Below are 16,716 nucleotides of genomic sequence, written 5' to 3' on the forward strand. Positions count from 1 at the left end.
CTGCCTAGAGTCTCATTTAGGTCTAGAGCTCAGCTGATGCTAGCTAAAGTCCCTGTGGAGACCGTGACCCTTGCCCATAGTAGAAACTAAATGGGTATGATCCAATGGTCAGCTGAATTGTTGGGCAAGGTGCTAATTAGCTTACAGCCATATATTGACCTGGGTAGTGGCAAAATTAATACACCTGTCCCTTAGGAGTTGATTTAATGTACCGGACAGCTGCAGTGTTTTGGTTATCTTGCAAAGGTCCATTATAGAGCAGGAGCTCAGAGGGAAAAGACGCTGGTTACCCTCCACTCACATTTATTTATCAACAAAACCTGCCCCATCTCTGATAGAGTTCTCGGACATCACCTGCCTCCCTAACTAGTGAGGATATTTGTAGTACGCAACGCTTCTTCAGTACTAACAGGGTGTTCCTATCTCCTTTATAAAATACTCTCTGTGTCTGTGTCTCCACCATTCCAAACACCCTCCCAACTTACAGAGTGTTATGAAAAAATGTGTGAAAAGTGGGAAGCGACCTTATGGAAACAACCACCAGGGAACTGCTGGCAGGTACTCATCAGTGTGTTCCACTTATCATCATCGGCACCTTCCCATTGAAAAATAAACGTGCAGGTAATGTGTGCAACTCAATAGTGAAACTAACTACAAAAACCTATCACAACCCGACCCCTAGGCTAGAACACCTAGATACTCTGTTCTAGCCCTCTAAAAACGAGCTAGGCACCTCTAGCACTATGATAAACTTTATTCGCTGCTGGGTGTCTGCTCACATTAACATCCTCTCTGCAGGGTCACCTCCAACCTTTTGCCTTCACACTTTCTATTTTTCTGATATTGATTTTTTGGGTCTGAGGACTCCAGCTCTGGTTAGCAGTGGTAAAGTGTACAAAGTGTTTGTGCTGACTCACTACAATATGGGAAAATCAGCTTACACCTGATTGACATGTTTCATTTACTTAATCACCCAGTAAAGTTATAGACCAGAGACCAAAGGCCTGTAAGTTAAATGCTAATAGTGGGCATGTAGCACTTATTGTGCACTGCTCTTAAGTAGTCCCTTAAAACATGTCTCAGGCCTGCCATTGCAGCCTGATAGCAGTTTTAAACTGCTAGTTTGACTGGGCAGAAAAACCCCTGTGTGGCGCGTAAAACTAATTTTTAATTTCATCTAAGCCACTCCTAAAGTAGGTGCTTAACAGCCTTAGAGGCAAGGTAAATTGTAATAAAAAGGTCAACATGTATGTTTAAGTTTTACATGTCCTGGTCATAAAAAACTCATCCATTTTACTCTATTGTGTGTTCATCTCTCCTGTATGATATCATTGGGTAACTTATTACATTTCATAAGTTATACCTTTCGATTAGGAGCAGGTAGGAAAGTTATGTTTGGTGTCTGAGGAATAGTAATTTAAAACATGTTTATGCAAAATTCTGATTATTTTTTGTCGCAAATCTGAAAATGACACTTTTAGAAAGTTGTCTTACCCAGTTCCTTGGGGAAAATTGGGTTGCCATACTGTGTTATTATACTTTTAGAAAGTTGGCATTTTCTTTCTAACCATTTGGTACTTGTAGCCTGTTCCTGTGTCACATGACTAGGTGTAGTTGGTAGTTGATATTTGTGTATTCCTTTCAAAGTATCACTATAGAGGATCTGAGTTTTGTCAGGATGGGCATCTCTTGCAGGATGGGGCAGAGCTGTCACCTACTACACCTGTGCTTCAAAGGCACTGGCCCAGCTCACACATAAAGGACTTCACACTAGCAAATTTTGCTCCCAGATAGACTAGGACCAGGGCAGGGAGGCAGGAAATTCTGATACATCTGTATGGGGGGAAGCTCCAGAAGCTTATTTCACTTCAAAGTGGGGACCAGGTATAAAAACGGCAACCTAAGCCCATCTCTTCAGAGCACTCCTGGATCGGTGAAAGTGTGAGAAGGACTGCTGCTGCCCTGCTACACTGCTGCCCTGCTGCTCTGCTGCTAGGACTGCCCCGCCGCTCTTCTACCTTGCCTGCAAGAGATAGTGCTCTGCTGCCCTGCTACTTGAGAGAAGAACTGAACATGCCCCATAAACGCAAGAACATTGGGGTGACTCCAAGGTCTAATTGGCTGAACTCCTGTTCTGAATCACAGAGACACAAGCGCAAACAAGATTGAACACTGTACCAGGACTCTCCTGCTATGAGTTCTAATAGAGGGGCCGTCTCAGGCCTGAAACCTTGGATGTTAGGCTAAAGGTGTTCCGCACGGCAAGCTGTGGCCCCTATCAGAAGTGATGCAGCCCTCTCAGCTCCTCATCAGAACAGATGTAGTATGAAATAACTCTACGCAGAACCCTGCATCACTCATCAGAACCGACTGCATGACGGATCTCAACACAGGACTCCCGCATCGCTCTACTGAACTGCCGCTGCATGGCGCAACGGCATGCATAAAGCACATAAGGTACAATTCTCAGCAGGCCTAACCTAGTCCCTGTATCCGACCCGCTATCTGACACAGTCAGCACAAATTTGTGACTTTGTTCCTGTCTGGCACTACCAGATAACCACAATTGTCACTTTCTGCTTTTAAGCACTATTTATATTTACCGACATAGTTAACATTGCATATATCTGTTTCTAATAATTGGATGTTTGTTATTTTGGTGTCAAAATGTATTAAAATTTACTCATTCAAAATTGTTGTGTGATTTTTCTTGTGTGTTCACTCTATTACTGTTTATTTGCTACATAAATACTTCACACATTGTCTCTAAGCTAAGCCCAGCTGTATTTATGCCATACTAGCAGAGGGTTAAGCACAGGTTTATTTAGTGACATTTGGTGTTTCACCCTGACGAGGATTATGGTTGTTGAATGAATAGGGTTTCACCACCCTCAACCAAAAAAAACAGATTCTCAGAACCACAATGTATAACCCAGCCTGCATACTATAGGTTTGCCCTCTCTTCAAAAAGCATAAGCGAATATGTTAGCCCAGGTGTTGTCCTGGCAAAATGTTACCAATATGCCAGACCAAAGCATTGTCCATGCTTGAATTAGGTATCATTGTTTAGTTAGCCCCAACAGGGTAAGGAAAGTGACCTTCCATTTCAACACTTGTATACTTATCACTATGGCTGATGCTGATGCTCTGTCTCTTGAGGGCAGAATGTTCTAACAAATAAAACAAAGGCCTATCAGAACCCGAGGGGATTTAATCCCCTCAGACCCAGAGAGGCCTTTGTTCACAGCAGCCGCTGTGTTTGGAAAAAAAACTTTAGAATGTTGGTCTGTGGGCTTCTACCGGCCTGTAGAAACCCAGAACACTCCATTGTCTGCAATGGAGTGCTCAACATTCTAATGTTCCAATCTGTTTTAATTGTCTGTTTGGTGCATGTTGAAATATTCAGCTCCTTAGAATTGTCAATGATCTTGAGTCTCAACTTGCATATGGTAATTCTGTAATATTCTTGACTGTATTTCGATTGTATATTTGGTTGTTACATCACCTCCGTCAATATACCAAAATGTAACCGTTTGAATGTAACTCTCATGAAGCTGTTTAAACTGATTCTGTCTTAATACATCCACCATGCACACCCACCTCGCTGCTGTGGCAAGGTGACCTGCTGGACTACATTTCCCAGGCTTGTCCCATGAACTTTACTAATATAAACTCTACATAGGTGCACAATACTCGTCAAGCAGTGAAAGCTGAAGGCATTGAGCCATTAGGTGCCTATTGCTGCCAATGTACTTCATTTGTTGGACTTTGAGTGTCTTCTGCGCAGCTGAGAGCTAGTCTAGGGGCTTCCTTCAGCCAAGACGTTCCTTCTAGAACTGTTCATCAGTCTGCACACTACTTACCATTTCCTCTACTCTCAGGAACTGTCTGCATGATGGTCATATCCAGCACAAGCCTTATTGTCTGTAGTTCCTGCTGTGCTCTCAAGGAACCCTGCTTTTTTGTTACAGACTGCTGATAACACATGCAATTAAACACTAGGCTGAGGTCTTCAATTTTATTGTGAAGCCCAATTCTGTTTTTATCCCACTTTATTAGGGAACCATGGATGACAAAAGAAAAACATTTTATTCTTCACCTGATTCCTCCATACAAAGCTCTTTGTCTGATTTTTAAATCTTCCTTACTGATTGGACCATTGTTACCAGCCTTTTCCAGGCAGCAGTAGAATGACTGTTCTTTAGCTGTGGTTTCTCCACACAACTTAAATCAGTCTTGGTCAATGGCTATTGTGTCAGGCCACAACAAAGTATTTTATGAGTATGATTTTCTGAATGCCCTGGCCCCATTAGCAACAACTTGTTTTTCCATCCTAATTCCATGTATAAAAGCATATACACAGTGGTATTGTGGCTATATACATGAACAGAGGTGCTTGCTCTGTTAGTGGTCATCATTCCCTGTATCTCCAAAACATCTTGCTGTAGCAAACCACAGTAAAGGTCATAGGCTAGACTCTATTTTTTGCAAACATTCTTCAAGAATCATTAAGGTCCAGCTCCAAGTCCAAGACTCTTAGGCCCCCATTAGGATGACTTGCGGACTTTGTCCGCCCGCCATCCCATCGGTAAAAGGGACCGCCCGCCTTAAGGGCGGGGGTCCCGATGTGTGCATTAGGATGCGCCCGCCACAGTGGCGGGTGCATCCCTCATTTTTAACATTGTGGCGGGCGGTGCTCTCTGCACCGCCTGCCACAATGTTAAAAATGTATGCATGCATTTGCATACACGAAGCGGCAGGCACCTCGCGGTGTCTGCTGCTTCGTGTATGGAAATGCTGGGGGGTTCCACAGGTACCCCCATGTGCACCCCCACCCCTCCTTCACTCTGGGGGCCCGCAGGGGGCCCTTTTCCGCCCCGGCCGCAAGGCGACCGGGTCAGAAAAGCGGTGGATGGTCTTTCCGTCCGCCACGGCCCCCCCGCCATACTAATATGGTGGGGGGGCATTTGGGAGAGGATGGCGGGCGGATTGCCCCCGCCAGGCCAGCGGTGGCTACCGCCAGCCTGGCGGGGGCAATCCGCCCACCATCCTAATGGGCCCCGAAGTCTCTTGACTGACCATACTTTGCTTTCGTTTTCAAAACAACAGGAGGGCAGGGAACTGTATTTGCATAACTTCCATGTAAGTGGCTGTTAAGATGCCAATAGCATTTATTTTCACTTTTTATTGTAATTCCAGCTTTCTTTTAATTGGAGTGCCCCAGCTTTATTTCCTCATAGTGACCCAGGCAATGAAGCGTGCTAGGTAGGCACAGGAGCTGCTAGGCTCCAAATCTTTTTTTATCCCCCCTGTTTGGACTCTGCTCCATATTCTATATGTTCCTCAAACACTGATTGGGTTTTTCATCATTTCTGCCTTGTGTGGTTGTTTCTGCTTGTACAGGGTGCATACTCTGACAACCTGAAACCCCCATTTCTAACACATGTCCTGGTAGTGCAAAACTCTTACATTCATTTTCCTATACTGCAAGGCCTACCTCTCCCATAGGATAACATTAGAGATACCTTATTGTATTTAATAGGCTGCAATTTCCAAATGGAAGCAGTTCATGTGTGGTATCAGATTTTAAATTAAAACTTAGAAAATTCTACTTTTAGAATGTTGGCATTTTCCTGCCTTATGAGAAGTGTGTGACTAAAAGTCGGGCCCCCTCTCGGAACTCACAGGATTTTTCGCCCACCATCCTAATGGGCCCCTAAGTCTCTTGACTGACCATACTTTGCTTTCGTTTTCAAAACAACAGGAGGGCAGGGAACTGTATTTGCATAACTTCCATGTAAGTGGCTGTTAAGATGCCAATAGCATTTTTTTTCACTTTTTATTGTAATTCCAGCTTTTTTTTAATTGGAGTGCCCCAGCTTTATTTCCTCATAGTGACCCAGGCAATGAAGCGTGCTAGGTAGGAACAGGAGCTGCTAGGCTCCAAATCTTTTTTTATCCACCATGTTTGGACTCTGCTCCATATTCTATATGTTCCTCAAACACTGATTGGATTTTTCATCATTTCGGCCTTGTGTGGTTGATTCTGCTTGTACAGGGTGCATACTATGACAACCTGAAACCCCCATTTCTAACACATGTCCTGGTAGTACAAAACTCTTACATTCATTTTCCTATACTGCAAGGCCTACCTCTCCCATAGGATAACATTAGAGATACCTTATTGTATTTAATAGGCTGCAATTTCCAAATGGAAGCAGTTCATGTGTGGTATCAGATTGTAAATTAAAACTTAGAAAATTCCACTTTTAGAATGTTGGCATTTTCCTGCCTTATGAGAAGTGTGTGACTAAAAGTCGGGCCCCCTCTCGGAACTCACAGGGTTTTTCTCTGATAATACCAGAGTAAGAATTGGTATGTTTTCAAGTATCCTTTTGCACAATTGCCACTCTAGTGAATTAATGCACTCTCCGCTATTGATTGTTCAAATGACCATTATGCATCACATACCGTCATGTACCGTATCTCACTACTGCTCTTATCTCGGTTAGAGCATGGGCACAAAGGTACGGAGTCACATAGCTGGAATGTGTCTTATTTGAAGCTAATCACTATATATGTGCACTTGGACTCTGCCATCTGAGTCTTGCCCTCCCAAGTGGTGCCAGTCCAGTCCTGGACTCTTGGAAGTGGATCTGAAGGTCCTTCTGCCAAGCATAGCTGTGGTCCCCTTTGGAACAGATGTGAAGCCCCACAAAGCCTTGCCTCACAGCTGCCAGCCTTAGCGGAATCTACAGCGAGGGACTCAAAGCCTCCGCACCCAGCTGCCAGCACCTTCGGAACTGACACAAAGCAACCCAAAGCCCTACCAGCACAACCAGATAACCACAGTTGGTGTTTTGTCCTTTTAGGAGCTATTTTCGCTACAATCTTGAAATTGCATATCTCTAGTTTTACTAATTGGATTTTTGTCAGTTCTGGTCTTGTTTTATGTATTAAACTCGTTTTCTAACTTGTTTTTTTTTAACTTTCTTACTGTTTGGAGTGTTGCAAAAACACTCTACACATATCTTCTGAGTTAAGCCTGACTGCTCTGTTTCAAGCTACCTGGGGTTGAGCACAGGTTAATTTAAGGCTGGCCCTACCACAGCTCATACACTTCACTCTCACACAGGTACTTTCTTTTAATGTCTTAGTTACTTGTTATTGAAGAACAAATTGTGCACAAATGGCAGCCACTTTGCTATGTATATAAGGCAGGTTTCTAGAACCCTTTTCCAGACTTCTTGACACTTTTCTCCTGTCTTTTCTCTATCCTTCAACATCTGCCAGGTGGAGAGTTTACCACAAAGCCTTTCCAAGATGCATTGATGTGGGTGACATCAAGGAACTAGACTCAAACGTTAAATTCTCCATTACCAAAATACTAACTTTTGGCCTCAGAGTGAGTGGCTCGTAAGTATTGAGTGCGATGGCAATCAGAACATATATACGTTGGTGCTTTAAAAGGAGCTGTATCCTCCATAGCAATTGGACTTCTTATAAGACCGGCTCCTTCTAAGAGTGGCCTCCTGCAATTGAAATCATGCATGACTCAAGTAAGGTTGTTCTTTAGAATGTCAAGATCTTTTACTCTAGTTGCTACCACGGACTTCCCAGTGTTCACAATGCATGATTCCTGCTTTATGAACCATAGTACAAATGGGCAGTCATTTTGTTGAACACATTTTAAAATTACATCCACTCCATATGGAATGAAGAGTGAGCGAAAGAACAGTTGGTCTTATTTCTAATCTGATTCTGTCATAACTCTAAAATACTCAGTGTTTGCCATCTAATCATTCATAGTTCATAGTTATGAAGTATGCATGTTATGCACAAGCATTGTTTAGCTCTTATATGCATGCTTCCTGTCTCATTGAATTGGCTAAATTACACAGAGAGATAAGTAGTTGCACTCCATACCAAATCAATCTTTAAGTCATCCTCTGCTATTCTTAAAGGCATAGCTGAACTTTCTGCCCATACGCCAAAACATTCGGGGTACACACCACGGCTTACAGACAGTCAGCTAGTGAGCAATCAGAGGATGGCAAGCGCCCATTATCAACAGTAGTCAACTTCAGGCAACAGCATTTGGGAAATACTAACAGTTGACTTATTTTGCTAGACAACAGTTGGCATAACAACCAACGCAGGAAGACCACAAGGGCCATCTCCTGTTCCCTGTCAGTTTTTACTCTTAATGACACAGGCCTGATTTATTAGGCAGTCTTTGCCATTCTTTCTTAGCACTATCACAGTTGTTTGTGGCTCATGATTTCTTTGAACAGAACTGATGTTATATCCTCTTCTTCCATGTAATCATTAATCATCTCATTCCTGTCATAAACTTACAGTAATGACACTTTGGCCTACAAAAATTCTTGCACTGGAAAATATTTGCATCTTACTCTTTCCTCACTGTAGAAAATATGTATTTCAATCAATCAATCAATCACTCAAGAAATTTGTATAGCGCGCTACTCACCCGGAGGGTCTCAAGGCGCTTGGGGGGGTGGGGGGTCCGCTACTGCTCGAACAGCCAGGTCTTGAGTTGCTTCCTGAAGGAGAGGTGGTCTTGGGTAAGACGGAGGTGGATGGGGAGTGAATTCCAGGTCTTGGCTGCCAGGTAGGAGAAGGATCTTCCTCCCATGGTTGCTCTTCGGATGCGTGGAACGGCGGCGAGTGCGTGGCTGGTCGATCGTAGTTGGCGGGTGGGAGAGTAGAAGGTCAGGCGGTCGTTGAGGTACCTGGGGACTAGGTTGTGGAGGGCTTTGTGTGCGTGGGTGAGGAGGCGGAAAGTGATTCTTTTGCTGACGGGGAGCCAGTGCAGGTCTTTCAGGTGTCCGAAGATGTGGCTGTGGCGTGGGATGTCCAGGATGAGTCGTGCGGAGGCGTTCTGGATGCGTTGGAGTCTTTTCTGCAGTTTGGCTGTGGTTCCGGAGTAGAGGGTGTTTCCGTAATCTAGTCGGCTGGTGACAAGTGCCTGGGTGACCGTCTTCCTGGTTTCGGTGGGGATCCATCGGAAGATCTTTCAGAGCATGCGTAGGATGTTGAAGCATGAAGCCGAGACAGCGTTGACTTGTCTGGTCATCGACAGGGAGGAGTCCAGGATGAAGCCCAGGTTGCATGCGTGATCCGTTGGTTTGGGTGCGCTGCCTAGGGCCGGGGGCCACCAGGAGTCGTCCCAGGCCGACGGTGATGGTCCAAGGATGAGGACTTCCGTCTTGTCTGAGTTCAGTTTCAAGCGGCTGATCTTCATCCATTCGGCTACCTCTTTCATCCCTTCGTGTAGGTTGGATCTGGCGGTGGCGGGGTCGTTAGTGAGGGAGAGGATCAGCTGGGTGTCGTCGGCGTAGGAGATGATGTTAAGGCTGTGTTGGCGTGCGATGGCTGCGAGGGGGCTCATGTACATGTTGAAGAGGGTGGGGCTGAGTGATGATCCTTGTGGAACGCCGCAGATGACTTCGGAGGCCTCGGATCTGAACGGGGGAGGCGGACTCTCTGGGTTCTGCCGGCGAGGAACGAGATGATCCACTCCAGGGCCTTCCCTTGGATTCCGACGTTGCTGAGGCGTTGTACTAGGGTGCGGTGGCAAACAGTATCGAACGCTGCGGAGAGGTCCAGGAGGATAAGGGCCACTGTTTCCCCGTTGTTGAGCAGGGATCGGATGTCGTCAGTGGCTGCGATGAGGGCAGTCTCGGTGCTGTGATTGGCTCGAAAGCCAGACTGTGAGTGGTCGAGGGATCCGTTTGTCTCGAGGAAGGCGGCCAGCTGTCTGTTGACGGTCTTCTCGATGACTTTGGCAGAAACGGGAGGAGCGAGACGGGGCGGTAGTTCTTGAGGTCGGTGGGGTCTGCCGATGGTTTTTTCAGGAGGGCACTGAGTTCGGAGTGCTTCCAGCTCTCCGGGAAGGTGGCGGTGTTGAAGGAGCAGTTGATGATGTCCCGGACTTGGGGTGCGATGACGGAGTCGGCCTTGTTGAAGACGTGGTGAGGGCATGGGTCGGTTGGTGAGCTGGAGTGGATGGTGTTCATCGTCCGGATGGTGTCTTCTGTGTTGACTGGGGTCCAGTCGCGGAGGGTGGTGGTGGGGGGTCTCGGTTCTGTGGTTGGGTGCGTGGACTGTTCGCCGAACCTGTTGTGTATGTCTGCGATCTTGCTGTGGAAGAACGTGGCGAGTGAGTCGCAGAGGTCCTGTGAGGGAGTGATGTCGTTGTTCCTGGCACTGGGGTTGGAGAGCTCTTTGACGATGCTGAAGAGCTCCTTTCTGTTGTGTGCGTTGTTGTCTAATCTTTCCATGAATGCTGTCTTCTTGGTGGTGTGGATCAGCTGGTGGTGTTTGCGGGTGGCTTGCCTGAGGGCGGTCATGTGGTCTGTGGTCGGGTTCTTTCGCCAGGCTTTCTCGAGGGTGCGGCAGTTCTTCTTGGAGTTCTTGAGGTCGTCGTTGAACCACGGGGCTTTCTTGCTTCTGGGCCTGTTGGGATGGGTTTTCAGGGGTGCGAGGTTGTCGGCGCAGTTGGTGATCCACTGTGCCAGGTTGTGGGCTGCTTGGTTGGGGTCCGTTGATCTGGCGGGAGGGTTCTGGTTCAGTGATGCGGTGAGCTGGTCGGTCGTGATCTTGTTCCAGTTCCTGCGGGGAACTTGTTGCGGGAGGTGGTGGGTTGTGGTCTTTCTGAAGCTGAAGTGGACGCAGCTGTGGTCTGTCCAGTGGAGTCCGGTGGAGTGGCTGAAGGAGATGTACTTGCTGGAGGAGAAGATTGGGTCAAGCGTGTGTCCGGCGTAGTGGGTGGGGGTGTTCACCAGTTGCTTGAGTCCGAGGTTAGCGAGGTTGTCCAGGAGGGTGGTGGTGTTGTTGTCGTTGTTGTTCTCCAGGTGGAAGTTGAGGTCTCCTAGGAGGATGTAGTCGGCGGAGGGAAGGGCGTGTGGGCTGATGAAGTCTGCAATGTCTTCACTGAATTGAGTGCGGGGTCCTGGGGGTCTGTAGATGAGGGTGCCTCTGAGTGTGGTCTTGGGGTCGGTGTGAATCTGGAAGTGAAGATGTTCGGCGGTTGTGAGGGTATCGTCGGAGTTGGTCGTGATGCGGATGGTGTTCTTGTGGACGATGGCGATGCCTCCTCCTGTTCGGTTGGTGCAGTCCCTCCTGGTGATCTTGTATCCGTCCGGGATGGCGATGGCGATGTCGGGCGCTGAGGAGGCGTTCATCCAGGTTTCCGTGAGGAAGGCGACGTCTGGGGATGTGGTGTCGAGCAGGTTCCATATTTCCATATATTGTTATTCCTATTTATTCCAGCATAGTTACCCATCCAAAGCTTTCCTTCAAAGTTGTGCTGCCTGGTTACAATCTGCAAATATTCAAAATATTGACAGCATTCATGTTTGGCAAAATCCACCTTTTAAAAATCCACTGAGCAACGTGTTCAAATAAACTTTGCATTATGCATTATACTTATCATGATCTGATGGTTCTTAGTAAAACCAACTTCTCTCATGCTCCTAGATTGTTGGAAATCAAACTGAAAGGATTTTCTGGTCGTCAGGAATCCTGGAAATCACTTCAAGACCTCAAGAGGGTTTTTGGGACCTATAAAACTGCAACTTCAGGTAGGAAATGTTCTTTGACCATACAGTGTGTACATTCTGTGTGTCAAGCTCACATTAAGCAATCTAATTTTTGAGGCTTGCTGGCACTCCAGAACTCTTTACAATTTAGTCACAATTTAAGGATTACCATTATAAACAAGCGTATTTATGAATATTTGCTTGTTATCTATTCAAAATCTACCTTTGTTGCCTCCTTTTCCTGCTCGTAGGATACTTTAGTGTATAGCTGAGGATTGAGTGAGCTTGGAACTTGAAAGCCTTAGGCACATCACAGTTTAACCTGGTTCAGCACTGTGATTTATACACCTGAGTAACCCATTACAGATGCAAATTTTAACACACAGGCCTTCTCTGACTGGAACTGAAAAAGACCATGCATTATAATTGGAGTACTTTGGTCAGGCTGAACAGCAGGACTACACTATCTCTTAACTTCCGAAATAGCCTTACAGGTTGTGTGTGTGCTTGTGTGATGTACAAGCTTTTTGATTTCAGTTTTACATTGCACTACTTGGCCCTGGGCAATTAGACTGCTTTAAACGAACACCAGCTGCATTGCATAGGGTCAGCTTCCGTTAATTAGACACATGGAGGTTAAATGATTTTCTCAGAATTGCAGGTTATTGAGCTGACACTGGGATTTGAACCAACTTCCTAGTTCTAAGTAGGCATCTCTGGCTGTAAGGCCACACCTGCTCCTCTTGGAAATGCATTTTGGCTGGCGGCATCCATTCCTCCGCTGTCATGCACACAGTTGACACCCAGGACTCGGTACTCATTTCCACGATATTACTCACCAAATATTGCTTCCACAGATGTGACACACTGTACCATACCTTACAAGATAACCTCTCACTCCCGTTGGAGGAAATAAATGAATATGTGCTAGCATGGATATCAATGTATAGATCAATAAAAATTAACAATCTTCCTTAATAATAGAATTGTCAGTTATGAACTCCAAATATACCTCGACAAGCAAGTAGGTAGTCAGGCAGGCTCTGTGATCCAGGCCCAGGATTACTGATTGATGTATCATAGGTGGGAGGGTGCATAGCTGGCACTTGGGTAAGAAACTCTTGATCAATCCCACAAATATGCACCCCGACATTATAATGGTCAGGGGAGATTGCCCCAATAAAGCACAAATGGTCGGAGGAGATATGAGCGTTTTTAAAAAACATCATAAAGTAAGATGCCAAATGAGTTAGGAACACGTAGCCAATCAGGACCTAGCACACATAGTGATCAGGTACTCCCCATGCTGGACATCGTGACATGTTCACCACTTGCCACACTGTCTCCACGCAAGGTCAAAACCCACCTGTAGTAACCATTTGACCATTAATTTATTACTCTAAGGCAGCAACCAACATTGCTCACCATATATTGTATGCAGGAAAACCTTTACTGCCTGTTGTATTTTGTATATAAGAAGGTCGCCAACAGAATGTGAATTAAGACAGTCTCCAGACCTCGTGCCTGTAATTGCTCTTCCTGCCAAACTGTTTAATTAAACAAACTGTTCCTGTTTTACCAAACGCCTCTTGTCTTCTGATTTTTTCTAAAGAATTCTAATCCTAGCAACATATGCACATTTACGTACACAGTGTACCTGACTTGTGATCTATTCCTGTGAGTTTAAGCAAAACTATGGTGGCATATAGGTGTGGATTTAAGCCAATTGAACACTGTGGGGCTCTGGGCAATTTTGTTTTATCTACTGCAGTCACTCATACTGTGAGGGCTGTGCTGCCTTCTCCAGCCACACCACTTGTGCCACACACAACACTATGGAGTGGTGAGATTATGTGTTAGTCGCAGAAGAGTACTCTGTTGCTTTCTTATGTTCACCACTCACCAGTGCAAGCTTTTAAGTAAAGCAACAAAATGTCACCTGCCCTACAGAATACTTCTTACACTAAATGGCTGTGCTGTTGACTGATCCAAAATGTGAAAGACATTGACAGCAAAGCTAGCGGTTAAACTATGCTAACACCCCGCCCATGCCATGTATACTACCCTTGGCTGGATTCCAAATATGAACGAAGAGCTAGCAATGCACAAAAAGGGAAACTCACCATATTATTATATTATGTTTCTTTTTTCTACATTACATGATTCCAGAGAGTGAGGTACAATGGTCATAACAGAACACTAGAAATAACGTTTACATTTCATTTTATAAACAACCATAGTTCAATTCAATTAAATAAAACCAAATACAAGTGAAATGGCACTCCCATTTTCTAGCAACATGCTTCACATAGTACAAAATAGCCTGAATATAAACTTCAGGAAGAATCTTTAGCATCATATTAAAATAGTTTTGTAATCTGAGCAGTTGTCATTTTTAGGTCTCGCCTAGAGTTGCAGCGCAAATGCGCTGCCATCGCTTTGCGAGGCATGCAGTATAAACTATAGCGTGAAAGCTTTGTGGAAGCTCTGCCCACTCTCCAGCCCATCTTCTTCATTGGTTTAGGTTATAAATGCTGCTTTCCGATTGGTTTTAAGCTTGTTAGTCCCTCCCCATGAAAGCCATGTCAGTCATTTGTATCCTTCCATGGCTACTGGCCACTTTACTGCACAGACTACTTTCTTACCGTCCCTCCCTACCCCCCCCTCCGCAGTACGTGACTTCTTGGGGCCCCCCTCCCATGCACTCCCGGTCATGCTGGTGCCTTCTCACGCCCGCCTGCACTCCCGTTTTCAATGCAATAGGTCTCACGTAAATGCGAGTGCTATTGCATTGCCAATGCTTGTTTTTTATGCCCTTTCTTCCTCACACAACAGCCTCGGTTTTAAGGGCACTGGAAAAAAGGGGAAAAAGGACACAAAGGAAACAAGGTTTTGCTGTGTTTCAGAGGGGACACAGCATAGCTGCTCTGCCTTTAGCCGGTGGTGGAGGGGGAAAAAAGAGGCCAGAGGAAGAGTGCAATTTCCCCTATGTTCAAGGTAAGGTTTGCACGCTGCACATTCGCGCCAGGCTGCTGCTCGCCTGGCTCTTGCAGGGGTGGCTGAAGCTGGGTGAGAGCCTCTCCTCTCACTGGAGACAGTTGGCTTTCTCTTGTTCTAGTTCAGTGAGCCTTGTTCTGTTGAAAAATCCTGTTTCCGCCTTCATCCACGCAACTGCAGGTTTTGAGCATTTTTTTCGGCAGAACTGCGCAGGTTCTGATAATTCGGAGGGTTTTCGGTTTCGTATGATGGAAGTGTTTTGCTGCTTATGTTTATAGTTTATGAACCTATTTGTATTTCAACATCCTCTGAAATGTAACATGGTTTTAGAAAAATATATCCTCTCGTGCATGTGTTTAGATTGGTGAAACAAGATTGCACAATGGAGAAGCCAGGGGGTTTGGGTGGTGTGTAACGTGTGCTGGCGCCAGTCTGGGAAGATGTGTCTGACTGTGTTTAGTAGAAGCACTTGCGGCTACTACAACTTGCAGTCCTCCCATGCGTGCTCCTTGGGCACGCAGGGGCGGTGGCCTCTTGCCCAGACCATGGCTGGATCCCCAGCTGTGCAGACATCGTTGTATGTAGTGTAAATGCACGGTGTTCTACGTTACACTTTTAGAAACAGGGATGTCTTAGGTAGAACGACATGCATGAGGGATACATTAACTCTTTGTGCGGAGCAGTGGTGGAAGCGACTTGAAAAGTTTGACGTGTGCCTTAGAACTCCGGTGGAAGTCCACCAGAATTCATTTTTGTTGTTTGTTTCCTGTACCGGGAGGCACTGGCATATTAGTTTGCTGCTTGTCCTATCAGCGCTCTTCTGTTTGTTTCGAGACATGTTTCAAAATCTCGTGTTTCAACCTAATACATTGTTTCAACTTCCTGGCTGCTGTTTTTTAGTCGTTCACATTATCGGAAGTGAGGCAGGACACTGACATACTACCGGCTCATTTAGTTAAGCGCTGCCGCCGACGTCTGGTATGACCTGTAGGTCACGAGGTCTAATCCTGGCAAGGCTAAGAAATTGTGTTGAAGTATATCGCGTTATGATCACGATATACGTTTGTTCTTCATGGTACATTGGATTATGTCACCGGCATTTGTGTAGCGCTACTGGCATGATTTTAAAGTGCCTTGAGACAATTAATTTACTGCGGAAGAAGCTGGAATGCATTTGTGCACCAACAAAGCTGACGATTTTCAGGCTGTCGACAGCAAGTTATCGCCTCAAAAAACATGAGTTGTCAGTTTGGGCACATAACAGCAAAGGATATTTCTATTTGTTTAGTAGTGTTTTGGAGCTTGGGCACAGCAGAGAGAAGTTCAGTGTGTGATGCCATCCATTTGTAATGTTCTACACACTAATAAAAGGCACCGTGAACAAAATGCACAAAGGGCCGTTCACATTTCTGAAATATGAATCATGTACGTTTATTTCCTAGTGAATACTATTGACTCCTTGTTTTTATAGGTTTCCTGTTGGGAACGGAGTATGACAGGCACATTTTCTTATAAGGCCGCCCTATAAAATTCTGCTAAGAGATACAGAGCATATGGTACCAGACCTGTGCACACTGATTGAAAGCCCAAACAATGGCTTCCTGTTGGTTTGGTCCTATGGACAACTGACCCGGTGACCCCATTGTATTGTTAGCACAGCAGGCTAGCCTTTTGTAGCAGTGAGGCCGGGTACGCGGTTTAGGAAATGGGGTGTGTGTCTGTAGGAAAGGGCAGTTGTCAGATGAGCTGTCCCCTCTCTACTCAATACAAATAAGCACGTGGTCAAATGAGGCTGGGTGTATCCTTTCTTTTACAACAAATGAAATCTACTCCTGTACAGGACACTGGATCCACCCCTTCTCTCCAAGCTGTACACATCACAGTAGGAGCACAGACTGGAACACTCAAATGAAACACTTTTAAAATTGACTTAGCCACTTTTGTGCTCATGTTTGGGAAGAGGCCATGGGATGATTTTGGGGCTGACGGCATTTGCCATCCTCTTGCTTTGGTTACTTTTTCAGGGGTACAAACAAAAGTAGAGCAATAGAAATAATTTTTTTTGAAAAAAAGCCACTTTTCCAAACTGGAATTAAATATTCGTTGGTGAAAACCCCCTGCTTGAATAAAACACATGATGGTAGTTTACATAAAT

General features: G+C 45.5%; 1 protein-coding gene across 2 annotated transcripts in view; it reads left to right on the plus strand.

Annotated features, from left to right (window-relative positions):
* LOC144799615 (hydroperoxide isomerase ALOXE3-like) overlaps positions 1-16,716 on the plus strand; it is a 186,609-nt gene that overhangs the window by 68,365 nt on the left and 101,528 nt on the right. For both annotated transcript variants that reach the window (XM_078671024.1, XM_078671025.1), the window contains exons 4-5: positions 7,294-7,416; positions 11,503-11,606. In XM_078671024.1, coding sequence (XP_078527150.1) covers positions 7,294-7,416; positions 11,503-11,606 — 227 coding nt within the window. The remainder of the gene's footprint in view (positions 1-7,293; positions 7,417-11,502; positions 11,607-16,716) is intronic.

Source organism: Lissotriton helveticus, chromosome 12, assembly GCF_964261635.1.
Source record: "Lissotriton helveticus chromosome 12, aLisHel1.1, whole genome shotgun sequence".
Classification (NCBI taxonomy): Eukaryota; Metazoa; Chordata; class Amphibia; order Caudata; family Salamandridae; genus Lissotriton; species Lissotriton helveticus.